Here is a 14,422-nt window from a genome sequence, read left to right on the forward strand (position 1 = left end):
TGCCATACCATCCGGTCAGGATGCTCTCGATGGTGCAGCTATATACCCATGCCAAATTTTTTCAGCCTCTTGAGGGGGAAAAGGTGTTGTGCCCTCTTCACGACTGTCTTGGTTATGTTTGGACCATGATAGTTTGTTGGTGAAGTGGACACCAAGGAACTTGAAACTCTCAACCCACTCCACTACAGCCCCGTTGATGTGAATGGGGGCGTGTTCAGCCCTACTTTTCCTGTAGTCCACATTCAGCTCCTTTGTCTTTCTAACGTTGAGGGAGAGGTTGTTTTCCTGGCACCTGACCTATAGGTTGTCTCATTGTTTGTTGGTGATCAGGCCTACCTCTGTTGTGTCATCCGCAAACTTAATGTTGGTGTTGGACTCATGTATGGTCGCGCAGTTGTGGGTGAACAGGCAGTACAGGAGGGCACTAAGCATGCATCCCTGAGGGGCCCCCGTGTTGAGGATCAACGTGGCAGATGTCTTGTTACCTACCCTTACCACCTGGGGTTGGCCGGTCAGGAACTCCAGAATCCAGTTGCAGAAGGAGGTGTTTAGTCCCAGGGTCCTTAACTTAGTGATGAGTTTTGTAGGCACTATGGTGTTAAACACTGAGCTGTAATCAATGAACAGCATTCCCACATAGGTGTTCCTTTTGTCCAGGTGGGTAGGGGCGATTGAGATTGAGTAATCTGTGGATCTGTTAGGGCGGTATGCAAATTGGAGTGGGTCTAAGGTTTCCTGGTTGATGGTGTTGACATGAGCCATAACCAGCCTTTCAAAGCACTTCATGGCTACCAACGTGAGTGGTATGGGACGGTAGTCATTTATGCAGGTTACTTTCGCTTTCTTTGTCACAGGGACTATGGTGATCTGCTTGAAACATGTAGGTATGTATTACAGACTTGGTCAGGGAGAGATTGAAAATGTCAGTGAAGACACTTGCTAGTTGGTCTGCGCATGTTCTGAGTACACGTCCTGGTAATCCGCCTGGCCCTGCGGCCTTGTGAATGTTGACCTGTTTAAAGGTCTTGCTTACATTGGCTACGGAGAGCGTGATCACACAGTCGTCCAGAACAGCTGGTGCTCTCATGCATGCTTCAGTGTTGCTTGCCTCGACAGCGAGCATAAAAGGCATTTGGCTCATCTGGTAGGCTCACGTCACTGGGAAGCTCGCGGCTGGGTTTCCCTTTGCAGTCTGTAATAGTTTGCAAGCCCAGCAAAATCCGACGAGCATCAAAGCCGGTGGAGTAGGATTCAATCTTAGTCCTGTATTGACGCTTTGCCTGTTTGATGGTTCGTCTGAAGGCATAGCGGGATTTATTATAAGGTTCCGGATTAGTGTCCTGCTCCTTGAAGCTCTAGCCTTAGCTCAATGCAGATGTTGCCTGTAATCCATGACTTCTGGTTTAGGTATGTACCTATGGTCACCGTGCGGACGCTGTTGTTGATGCACTTATTGATGCACCTGTTGACTGAGGTGGTATACTCCTCAATGCCATTGGATGAATCCCAGAACATATTCCAGTCTGTGATAGCAAAACAGTCTGACCAACCACTGAGGTACTCTACCTCAGGCGAGCAATACCTCGAGACTTCCTTAATATTAGACATCACGCACCAGCTGTTATTGACAGGTAGAAAAACTCAGCCAACTGTGTATTATCCGTGTCGCAGTTCAGCCACGACATGGTGAAACATAAGATATTCCAGTTTTTAATGTCTGATTGCACGTTGGCCAATAGAACGGATGGTAGAAGAGAGTTACCCGCTCATCGATTAATTCTCACAAGGCACCCCGATCTCTGCCCCATTTATTTCCTTATTTTATTCATGCGAATGATGAGGATTTTGGCCTGGTCTCCGAGAAGCAGTATATCCTTCACGTCAAACTCATTAAAGAAAAGTCTTCATCCAGTTTGAGGTGAGTAATCGCTGTTCTGATATCCAGAAGCACTTTTCGGTCACAAGAGACGGTAACAGTAACATTATGTACAAAATAAATTACAGACAATGCAATAAAAATTAAAAATACCACAGTTGGTTAGGAGCCTGTAAAACATCAGCCTCCCTCCTGTACCATTATCGATGCCACTATTCAAATAGTAAAAAGTTAATATTTGGTCCAATATTCATAGTGTGCAATGACTACATCAAGCCTGTGATTCTACTCATTTGTTGGAAACATTTGCTGTTTTTTATTTTGGTTGTGTTTCAGATTATTTTGTTCCCAATAATAATGAATGCTTAGTATGGTATTGCATCATTTTGGAGTCACTTTTATTGTAAATAAGAATAAGAGATGTTTCTAAACACTTGCATCCATGATTACGGATAATCCTTAATGAATAATGATGAGTGAGAAAGTTATGGAGGCATAAATTTCAAACCCGCCAAAAAATGCTAACCTCCCATGTTATTGCAATGGTCAGAGGTTAGCATGTCTTGCCGGTCTGTAACTTTCTCACTCATTATTATTCACAACTCTTTCAGGACTATCCGTAACCATGGTAGCATCCACATTAATGTAGAAGTGTTTACAAATATACTCTATTCTTATTTATAATTGAAGTGATTCCAAAATGACACAATACATTATTTACCATTCATTTCTATTGGGCACAAAATAATCTGAAATACAACCAAAACAAACAGCAAATGCATCCAACATATAATTATTGTGTGCTAGGAATATGGGACCATATAATACACGTTTGACTACTTAAATACACATATAAATCAAATTATAAGTAAAATTAAAGCTGACAGTCTGCACTAAACCTCATAGTCATTGTATCATTTCAAATCCAAATTGCTGGAATACAAACAACAAAACATTTGTCACTGTCCCAATACTTTGAGGTAACTGTATCTCAAAGTTGTTGTTTTTTATTACAAAGAAATTAAGGCTGTAACAAACAGTGATTCATCTGGCAATTATTGTCATAAAAGTTTTGAACACGCAAAACCTTGTAGTTTTCCTCAAAAATATTCTCCAGATTTAGTATTAACTTTCGAGTCATGTAGAGTCTTAATCTAACGCTAGCACAAAAATTCTGATCTGGAACTGTCACTCTTGTATGTCATCTGTGAGTCAATGCTCGACCTGGAGCAGAGGAGCATCCTCTCTTGGGACTCATTGGTCTGCCTGTAGGTCTTAAATTCAGCGGGATTAGCGTTGAAGGTCCTCTGCTTCATTGATATTGTCTCAAACTTCACATATGTGTCTTTAGATAGCTCCTCGTCCGAAGAAGGCACATTGCTCCTGCAATAGAGTGAGAGGATCTTGTAGACCAGCAAACCAATGACAGGTAAAGCCACAGCGCAGGCAAAGCTGCTGATGATCATCAGCAGCTTGTTCGCAGCATTGTCCTCAACAAGATCCAGAGTAAAGAAGTTGATACAGGGGTCTTTTCCCGCGGCACTTCCCTTGGAAACCAGACAAACCTGGTACCTCATTCCAGAAGTCAAGCCTTCGAGTAGAACTTTGCCACTCCCGGCATCGGTATCCATTGTCCTTTTGGAGTTGTCCTCCTCATCATAAGTGGAGTAAACAACGGTGAGAGGTGCATTGCTCGGCAAACCTTCGGTCGTCCAGAGTAGAACCGCGCTATCTGGCGTTTCCTCCACGATCTCGAGATCTTGGACAGACTTGGAAGCATCTTTCTTTTCACTCTGATCCGCTGCTAGCTTCCTGTCGCTGCCTTGCGGGGTTTCGGATGGTTTGGATGGTGCTATCTGCTGCACGTTGCTGGGCGTGGGTTTCTTCTTGGTGAGGATGGGTGGCAAGATGGCTGGATGCGTGGTGGTAGGTGGGGCGGTGGTGGTAGACGGGGCACTAGGGGAGTTTGAGAAGCCAGTTTCAGGAGTAGAGGACGTTGTGGATGGGCTATTCCCTGCAGCCTCTATGTCTGGCCTCTCTGGAGGCATGTTTGTAGTGACATAACCTGCCACAGACAAGGTGATGGCAGCCTCTGCATTGCCGGCAAAGTTCTTAGCCTTGCAGCTGTACTCCCCATTGTCTTTGTACGAGACCCCATTCAGGCTGATGATGGACCATCGGACACCCTCTCCTGGAGACTCCTCGACAACTATAGGTAGATCATGAAAATGCAAACATTTCAACATTGCCAAGATGTAGACTTTATCTTATTGAAGCACAAAGATTATTTTATTGAATCACAACTGTAGAACGTAAGTAAATCTTAACAAAGGAATTTGTTAATTTAAAACAATTTTTATAAACATGTTGAATAACACACTGTATGCATTTTCTTATAATAAAATGTGTCACTGTTGATACCTGTGTTGTTGACACGTGAGCCATCTGAAGTAGTCCAGATGAGGGTAGGCGTGGGGTAACCCATGGCATCACACCGCAGGAGCACATTGCTGCCCACCGAGGCTGTGATCTTGGTGGCTGACATCATGACGGATGGCTTGAGACATTGGTCCAGTTCCACCCTTTGGAACATAACACCAGCCAGGTTTTCAGGCCCGCTGCAAGACAGGAACTGGTCCATTAGTACCACTGACGTGTTAGACATTTTGGAAAGCTCGATCAGCTTGGAGATCCTGCAGTCGCAGACCCACGGGTTGTCCTGAAGACCTGCAGAGGACAAAAGTGGAAATGTTTGTGACTGTTATGTTAAATTCAACTTACATTTGTGTTTGTGAACAGGTTGGGAACATGGCAGTGGATCCGAGATTAAGAACATGCAAACAATGCTGTGATCAATGCTAATGCTAATGTGGCTATTAACGTAAATTGCAGTTTATCCTATCTCATACACAAATTATACACATTTAGTCCTTTAGTTGAAGTATATCTCTAACATGATATGTTCTCATCTCTGTACATCTTGTACATATCTAAGTTCAACAAAAAATATTCACTGCATAATATGCTATGATTTCCATGTTCATAAATATTTCCACCCAAATTATAGAACAAAAACTGTACATAGTTACATTTTTGAACAGCTAGAATTGTAATTCAGTGTTCTGATTCTAGGTATGCATACAGTAGTGTCACAACTGAGCCATCCTTCTGCAATGATCAGATTTACCAAACCGCTTACCCCTTCAAAGTAGGACGATGCATATGCAAATAAAAGACGACTGGTCATTGGTCAGAAATCATATCAGATTGTGATGTCATTTTGTGTCTCCATTCCACCAGAACATAATGAAATTCTTGGACACTATCATCATTTCCACAATTTCAGTGTTATTTCGACAACAAAGTGTGGAAATATCATTATAAACTACAGGAAAATCACATTTTTGATTGCACTGTCCCTTCAAGGCAACACAATTACACACAATGTTGAGTAGTAAACCCAAAATGTTGGTGTTTCACAAACACAACTTTAACATTGTTTAATGTATTTGCCATTTTAACCCACTTTGTCAGGCATTGTTGAGCACAGTGCTCAATCCACCAGCAGTAATGGGCTCCTGAGGGGTGCAGCGGTCTAAGGCACTGCATCTCAGTGCTAGAGGCGTCACTACATACCCTGGTTTAGTTCTGGCTGTATCACAACCAGGCATGATTGGGAGTCCCATAGGGCGGAGCACAATTGGCCCAGCATCATCCAGGTTAGGGTTTGGCCGGGGTAGGCTGTCATTGTAAATAAGAATGTGTTCTTAATACCTAGCTGAATAAAATTTAAAAAATGAAAAACATTGGAGGTGGAACCACAGTGTTGCAGCGCGCTGTGTTTGCCTCTGTCATGAAGAGTGGTGATTGTAGACATCGGTAGTCTCATCGTTGAACGTCAATTTGTCTGGCACAGCAGGTTAATACTAAAGTAGAAATATAATTTTCTTTTGTCAAACATGCATGAAACATTGTCAAATTAAGTCTAAACATTTTTAATACCCACAATCCTCTAAAAACGGAGCCCCGTGGCATATTTTTGCAAGAACTTAAAAGTATTAAATTTATAGAAATATTATTAAAATGGAGTAAATAAATCACTCGATGTTCTATCTCTTTGGTTACCCGCATCAAGATACTTACATTAACTTGGATTATATTAACTTGGATTTGTTATTATAGGTAGACTCACATAGTCACACAAAGTATCTGCGCATGTGCACAGGTTTGCTTCACGTTGTGTACAGTGTAGTAGCCAGGGCACCAGAACAGCGGAGAAGTTGAGTCTCATGCTTCAGCGCTCTTAGTTGGGGCAGAAATGTACCCACTCTGCAGTTTACTTCCTCCATCTACGTCATATCATTGAGTCTAACTTTACATTTTTGTGTATAATGAAATTAACAAAACATCGAAATGACATGCAATTATATGTTGTTTCTTTTTTTTGTTGTCAGTTTCAATTCACCCCCCCCACACACACACACACAAATCAAATCAAATCAAATGTATTTATATAGCCCTTCGTACATCAGCTGATATCTCAAAGTGCTGTACAGAAACCCAGCCTAAAACCCCAAACAGCAAACAATGCAGGTGTAAAAGCACGGTGGCTAGGAAAAACTCCCTAGAAAGGCCAAAACCTAGGAAGAAACCTAGAGAGGAACCAGGCTATGTGGGGTGGCCAGTCCTCTTCTGGCTGTGCCGGGTAGAGATTATAACAGAACATGACCAAGATGTTAAAATGTTCATAAATGACCAGCATGGTCGAATAATAATAAGGCAGAACAGTTGAAACTGGAGCAGCAGCACAGTCAGGTGGACTGGGGACAGCAAGGAGTCATCATGTCAGGTAGTCCTGGGGCACGGTCCTAGGGCTCAGGTCCTCCGAGAGAGAGAAAGAAAGAGAGAATTAGAGAGAGCATATGTGGGGTGGCCAGTCCTCTTCTGGCTGTGCCGGGTGGAGATTATAACAGAACGTGGCCAAGATGTTCACATGTGGAAGTGCATGTATGTTGCAGAAACCCTGTAGCCTTTCCTGCAGTCAAATAACCAAATCTCCCTCTAGTGGCCTCGTGGGTGGAATGTTATTCATATTTTTCATCATTTCATAAGTAATGAACATTATTTATTTTCAAACGCCGAAAATTCAGTGTTTCTATGTCAAACGGTTTTGTTATATTACAGTCTTTTGAGATGTACAGTGCATTTGGAAAGTATTCAGACCCCTTGAATTTTTCCACATTTTATTATGTTACAGCCTTATTCTAAAATTGATTGAATAATCACATACTCATCACATACAATACCCCATAACGACAAAACGAAAACAGGTGTTTAGTGGCTTTTATCATACTTAAATGGAAGAAGTTTGGAACCACAAAGACTCGGCGGTAAGGGCCTTGGTCAGGGAGGTGACTAAGAGCCCAATGTTCCTCTGTGGAGATGGAAGCACCTTCCAGAAGGACAATCATCTCTGCAGCACTCCACCAATCAGGCCTTTATGGGAGTGTGACCAGACAGAACCCAATCCTCAGTAAAATGCACATGACAGCCTGCTTGGAGTTTGCCAAAAGGCACCTAAAGGACTCAGACCATGAGGAACAACATTCTTTGGTCTGATGAAACCAAGATTGAACTCTTTGGCCTGAATGTCCCGCGTCACATCTTAAGGAAATCTGGCACCATCCCTATGGTGTAGCATGGTGGTGGCAGCATCATGCTTTGGAGATTCTTTCAGCTTCAGGGACTAGGAGACTAGTCAGGGTTGAGGGAAGGATGAATGGAGTACAGAGAGATCCTGAAAGTACAGAGAGATCCTGAAAACCTACTCCATAGCGCTCAGGACCTCAGAATGGGGAACATTTCACCTTCCAACAGGACAATGAACCTAAGCACACAGCCAAAACAACACAGGTGTAGCTGTGGGACAAGTCTCTGAATGTCCTCGAGTGGCCCAGTCAGAGCCCAGACGTGAACCTGGTCGAACATCTCTGGAGAGACCTGAAAAGATACCTGAAAATAGCTGTGCTGTGATGCTCCCCATCCAACCATACAGAGCTTGAGAAAATCTGCAGAGAAGAATTTGAGAAATTCCCCAAAGACAGGTGTTTCAAGCTTGTAGTGTCATACCCAAGAAGACTCAAGGCTGTAAATGCTGCCAAAGGTGCTTCAACAAGTGCTGAGTAAAGGCTCTGAATACTTATGTAAATGTCATATTTCATTTTTTTTTTATTTGAATACATTTGCAAACAAAACTTCTAAAAACCTGTTTTTGCTTTGTCATTATGGGGTATTGTGTGTAGATTGATGAGGGGGAAAAACAATTTAATCCATTTTAGAATACGGCTGTAACGTAACAAAATGTGAAAAAAGTAAAGGTGTCTGAATACTTTCCGAATGCAAAATATATACTTAAAGTGTAATATTGTGATGCAAACTCAAAATTGAATACATTTCAACTCTATATCTAACATGATACTGGTGTATACTTTTGTTTCAAAGTAGATGCGTTTAAGACTACCAAGAAACCCTGATTTAGCCCACTGTAGTATAATTAACCAGATTAGATGTACTTAACAGCGGCCAACCCAACAGCAAACTCTAAATCTGGTGTTGGCTTTTTTTCCCAACATACTACAGTGCACTACCTGTTTTTCTTTTAAAGGTGCAATCTGCAGTTGTTACATTTTTGGCTTTTAAATTAATTATATACTGTATACCCATTGATTATTAAATATTATAAACTGGGTGGTTCGAGCCCTGAATGCTGATTGGCTGACAGCTGTGGTATAAGACCATATAGCACGGGTATGAAAAAACATGTATTTTTCCTGCTCTAATAACGTTGGTAACCAGTTTACTATAGCAATAAGGCATTTCAGGTATTTTTGGGATATTGCCAATATACCACGGCTAAGGGCTGTATCCAGGCACTCCATGTTGCGTCGTGCTTAAGAACAGTCCTTAGCCACGGTACAGTTTATAGGCCATATATACCACACCCACTCAAGCCTTATTGCTTAATTATCAATAATTCATTAATTACGTTTTTTTTTAAATAAAGTCCCTAACCAAGTCCCCATTTTTTTTATTTTTATGTTTTATTGTATCTGAATGCCCTTAAAGTTGGATACATCAGTTGATAAATCAGTTGGTACATCAGCTTTCCATTCAGCATTTGACATGTCAATTAATAGTTGAGTACATCTGAGGGCCTGCTTACACCTTCAGACACCTTCACAATCTGTCAGATTTAGTGTCAAGCCCAAAATACATGGCATGTTTGTGCAAATCAAAGCATTGAAAAATAGCAAATTAGATTTGTCAAAGCCAGGGGTCAGAAAGGGACTATCAATGCATGATAACTTTAACTCCCCACTTCTTATGGGGTGGATCAAGAGGCGCATTTAGCAAGCAATGCATTAGCAAACATTTGCTGTGAACTGTGTTTGTTAAAAACATAATTTGTAAAAAAAAATGGACCGGGTGGAGGGTGGAGATGTTGTTTCCTACCTTCACCACCTGGGGGAGACCCTGGGTCTCGACCCCGCCCTATGCAACTGGGTCCTGGACTTTCTGACGGGCCAACCCCAGGTAGTGAAGGTAGGAAACAACATCTCCACCCTGCTGATCATCAACACTGGGTCCCAATTAGGGTGCGTGGTAGCAAGATGTTGATGTCTGCGACGGGGCTTGTTTTCTTTTTGTAATCTGTGATTGACTGCAGACCCTGCCACATACATCTCGTGTTTGAGCCGTAGAATTGCGACTCTATTTTGTCTATTTTGTCTCTATACTGACTCTTTGCTTGTTTGATTGCCTTGCGGAGGGGATAGCTGCACTGTTTGTATTTGGTCATGGTTCCATGTTTGTTCTCAGCCCTCTCCTGTACTCCTTGTTCACCCATGACTGTGTGGCCATGCACAGTTCCAACTCAATCATCAAGTTTGGAGATGACACTACAGTGGTAGGCTTGATTACCAACAACAACAAGACGGTCTACAGGGAGGAGGTGAGGGCCCCCTGAGTGTGGTGTCAGATGATCGTGGACTTCAGGAAACAGCAGAGGGAGCACCCCCCATCCACATCGATGGGGCAGTAACGGGGAAGGTGGGACGTTTTAAGTTCCTCAACATATACATCACGGACAAACTGAAATGGTCCACCTACACAGACAGCGTGGTGAAGAAGGCACAATTAGCGACCACTTCAACCTCAGGAGGCTGAAGAAATGTGGCTTGTCACCTGAAAACACTCACTAACTTTTACAGATGCACAATCGAGAGCATCCTGTCGGGCTGTATCAACACCTGGTACGGTAACTGTACCGCCCTCAACTGCAAGGCTGTCCAGAGGGTAGTGGGGTCTGCACAACACATCAAACTATCTGTCCTCCAGGACACCTACAGCACTGATGTCACAGGAAGGCCAAAAAGATCATCAAGGACAACAACCACCCGAGCCACCGCTTGTTCACCCCGCTACCATCAAGACAGCGAGGTCAGTACAGGTACATCAAAGCTGGGACCGAGAGACTGAAAAACAGCTTCTATCTCAAGGCCATCAGACTGCTATACAGCAATCATTAACTCAGAGGCTGCTGCCTACATTGAGACCCAATCACTGGCCACTTTAATAAATGGATCACTAGTCACTTTATACAATGCACTCTAAATAATGCCACTTTAATAACGTTTACATATCGTACATTACTCATATATCTCATGTATATACTGTATTTTATACCATATGTTGCTCATCCATATACTTACATGTACATATTCTCATTCACCCCTTTAGATTTGTGTGTATTAGGTAGTTGTTGGGAATTGTTAGATTACTTGTTAGATATTACTGCATTGTCCTAACTAGAAGCACAAGCTTTTTGCTACACTATTAACATCTGCTAACCATATGTGTATGCGACAAATAACGTTTGATTTGATTTGATTTGCAATATCTTAGTTCAATAAGTATTCAACCCATTTGGAATGGCAAGTCTAATTAAGTTCAAGAGTAACACATGTGCTTAACAAGTCACATAATAAATTGCATGGAATCACTCCATGTGCAATAATAGTGTTAAACGTGAGTTTTGAATGACTACCTTACAGTATCTCTGTGCCCCACACATACATTGTTAGGTCCCTCAGTCGAGCAGTGAACTTCAAACACCGATTCAACCACAAACACCTTTGAGTTTTTCCAATGCCTCTCAAAGAAGGGCACCTTTTGGTAGATGGGTAAAAATAAAAGCAGACATTGAATTTCCCTTTGAGCATGGTGAAATGATTAATTACACTTTAGATGGTGTATCACTAACATAGAGAGGCTGCTGCGGCCATCGCTCATCCATATACTTATATGTGCATATTCGTATTCATCCCTTTACATTTCTGTGTGTAAGGTAGTTGTTGTGAATTTGTTCGATTACTAGATATTAGATATTAGTGCATTGTCGGAACTAGAAGCACAAGCATTTCGCATTAACAGCTGCTAACCATGTGTATGTGACCAATAAAATTTGAAAAATTGGAAACCTTTCAGGTCATTTGCATGTCTAGACGGCCTCTTTGTTTTGATTAAAGTAGTCTTAACAAAGTTAAGCGTCACGGAAATCCCCAATGATCTAGTTAGCTATCTATCTATAGGTAATTGCAAATGCACACCAGCCAGCAAGTTAGTTGACCGTCCAGACAGCTGGGTGGGTGAGGTGTACAGTCAACCAACCAGACGGCCGGGGTGTGATAACTAATAGGCTATAAAAATGCAATACTGTACCCAATTACTTTATAATCAGTAAAGTTGTTATTCATGAGCATCTGTAGTAGGACTTTCCAAATAAAGTTACCCAAATAGGTATTGGAACCTCAATGTGAAGATTGAAATATGCCTTTGGGTTAAAGTTAGCAGTCACTAAGTATACACAATGCATTTATGGGCTACGTAACGACCAAAAACTCTACACACTCCTATGCAGGTAAATCCCATCTTCTCTTATCTCTGAATACCTGCTTTGCTGTAGGGGTGGCTAACCCACCTCCCGAAGAGCCACTGGGAGTGCAGGGTTTTGCTCCAGCCCTGCTCTAATACAACTGAGTCAGCTCATCAAAGTCTTCCTGAAGAGCAGCTGATCAGTAGAAGCAAGTTTGCTAGAGATGGGCAAAAGCATGCACAACCAGTAGCTAGTGAGGGTGTGTTAAGTCCTAACCTTAAACCCTCATCTCCATATCACCCACTCACACCCTATTCTCAGTTTTCTTACCTAGCACCACTTTCTGGGACAAGTTGGAGGAGACGGGCATTCCATTGAAAGGCGGCCAGATATCCACGAAGTCCGAAGACAGAGTGGTCAGCTTGTTGCTAGAGATATCCAGATAGGTGATGTTGACCAGGTATGGGGTAGCCTCCACGGCCACAGTGGTCAAGCGGTTGTTGTGAAGATCCAGCGTCCTCAGACTGGGCATCTCCTTCAGGGACTTCCAGGGGAAGGTGGAAATCAGGTTCCCATCCAGACGCAGTTCGTGGAGGACCTTGAGGTTGTAGAAGGCGGCAGGGTCCACAGAGGAGATAGAGTTGTAGGTGATCCACAGGTAGCGCAGGTCGTTCAGGTAGTAGAAGGCCTCGGTGGGGATGCGCCGCACAGCTGTCTTCTCCACCCGCAGTTTGACTGTATCCACGGGGACGTTGACGGGGATGTCGGACATGTCTGGGTCATTGCATATCACCGATCTGAGAGGAACAGAAAACATGGACTTGGTTTAAATATGTTTGTTTATGTGTAACTCTGTGTTGTTTTTGTTGCACTGCTTTGCTTTATCTTGGCCAGGTCGCAGTTGAAAAAGAGATCTTGTTCTCAACTGGCCTACCTGGTTAAATAAAGGGGAAATAAATAGAATACAAAAATTATACATATAAAAGAATGTGGACACCCCTTTTAAACTTGTGGATTCGGCTATTTCAGCCACACACATTGCTGACAGGTGTGTGAAATCGAGCACATAGCCATGCAATCTTCATAGACAAACATTGGCAGTAGAATGGCCTTACTGAATAACTCAGTGACTTTAAACAGAGAGGATGGAAGCTGTTATAGCATCAAAAGCGGGGACCAACTCCATATTAATGCCCTGGATTTTGGAATGAGATGATCGACGAGCAGCTGTCCACATACTTTTGGTCATGTAGTTTGCATCACAAATCTTTCCTCTCTCCGTTCCATGGAGTTATCATTTTTCTGGATTGGTCAAATCGAGGGATCCATTACATAGCTTCGGCCTACCCAGTCTAGTCAGATAAGTGATTACAATCGGGGGGGGGTTCAGTCTGTGTCCTTGAGATCCACAGGGTGTGCAGGATTTTGTTTCAGCCCAGTAGCCTACTAAACTACCTGATTCATCTGATAATCTAGCCCTTAATATGTTGAGTCATGTGTGTTAGTGCTGGGCTGGTACAAAAGCCCAGACAACGGTCCGGGATTATAGACCTCTGAGCTGGATGGCGTGTAGGCTTATACTTTGTGCTTCCACCTGCACAGTTTATTTCATACATACTTGTGGAACCTTAGAAAAGTTGTTCTAGCATCCTTTTCCTTCATCTACTTGCAAACAGACTCTTTTTCAAGACTCCAAAAATGTCCAGAACTCTTGAATTCCGGTCATCCTAAACGTGTGATAGGTATTGAGAGAAAAAAAAGTGCTCCTCTATTGATCTCATAATAAGTCTAAGATGGGCATTATGTGAATTATTAGAGACCTTTGGATCACATGTTCTACTACTGTATATATGTATATTCAATCAAACCTACAATCCAGTTTCCAGGGGAAAACAAACAGCAAACCTCCTACACGTCTGCTAGAATGAAAGAATGAATTTGATCAAAATTCAAATAAATCCTGAGAAGGACCCACTGTCTTGACATAATAATTAATCAAAATGTAAATGTCTCATAGTTGCCAGATGGCAAAACAGGTAAAATAATCCTGATAAAACTCATAATGAATTATGATAATTATTATACAGTCATGGATGATTTAAAAAAAGATAGTGATTCTGTATATCTGTGGAAAAGGGTCCAGATTACACTATAATAAAATATCTAAAACACCGCCCTCTAAGAAACCATTGTAAATACCTGGTCCCCATTCCATCACTCCGTCCGTGGTAAACACAAGTGCACTGGGAAGGACAAAAGGAATGGGCCACACTGAAGCAGCACAAGAAGACATGGGCGTAGAGAAGATGATGCATGGTTCACCAAATCAACCCAAAGTGCTCACATCATAAGGTCAGGAGAAAGAGGAGAGGAAAACACAACCGAATTCATTTCGAAAGGTCGAAAATAACTCATCTTAGAAAGGAAAAAATATGAATAGTCCCGGAGTCCTGAACACATAAGAGGTGCTTACAGGTGATCCATTATTAGGATGGGAGAAGGGGGAGGGGGAGGACAGTGAGACCAGATTAGCGTAGGATATTACAGGGCCGACTAGGTCACGCAAGCCAGGGCAGGGAGGATGGAAATCAGCCTTGGGGTCACGAGCGCTA

The 14,422-nt window shown here is 42.4% G+C and overlaps 1 protein-coding gene across 1 annotated transcript; it reads right to left on the reverse strand.

Annotated features, from left to right (window-relative positions):
- Positions 1-302: 302 nt before the first annotated feature.
- LOC115129940 (leucine-rich repeat, immunoglobulin-like domain and transmembrane domain-containing protein 3) lies at positions 303-14,422 on the reverse strand. Its single transcript, XM_029660734.2, has 4 exons — positions 14,010-14,422; positions 12,141-12,607; positions 4,298-4,603; positions 303-4,085 (listed from the first exon to the last, which is right to left on the reverse strand). The coding sequence occupies exons 1-4, from the start codon at positions 14,123-14,125 to the stop codon at positions 3,037-3,039; spliced, it is 1,938 nt and encodes a 645-aa protein (XP_029516594.2). The 5' UTR covers positions 14,126-14,422; the 3' UTR covers positions 303-3,036.

This window comes from Oncorhynchus nerka, linkage group LG5 (assembly GCF_034236695.1).
Source record: "Oncorhynchus nerka isolate Pitt River linkage group LG5, Oner_Uvic_2.0, whole genome shotgun sequence".
NCBI classification, from domain to species: domain Eukaryota; kingdom Metazoa; phylum Chordata; class Actinopteri; order Salmoniformes; family Salmonidae; genus Oncorhynchus; species Oncorhynchus nerka.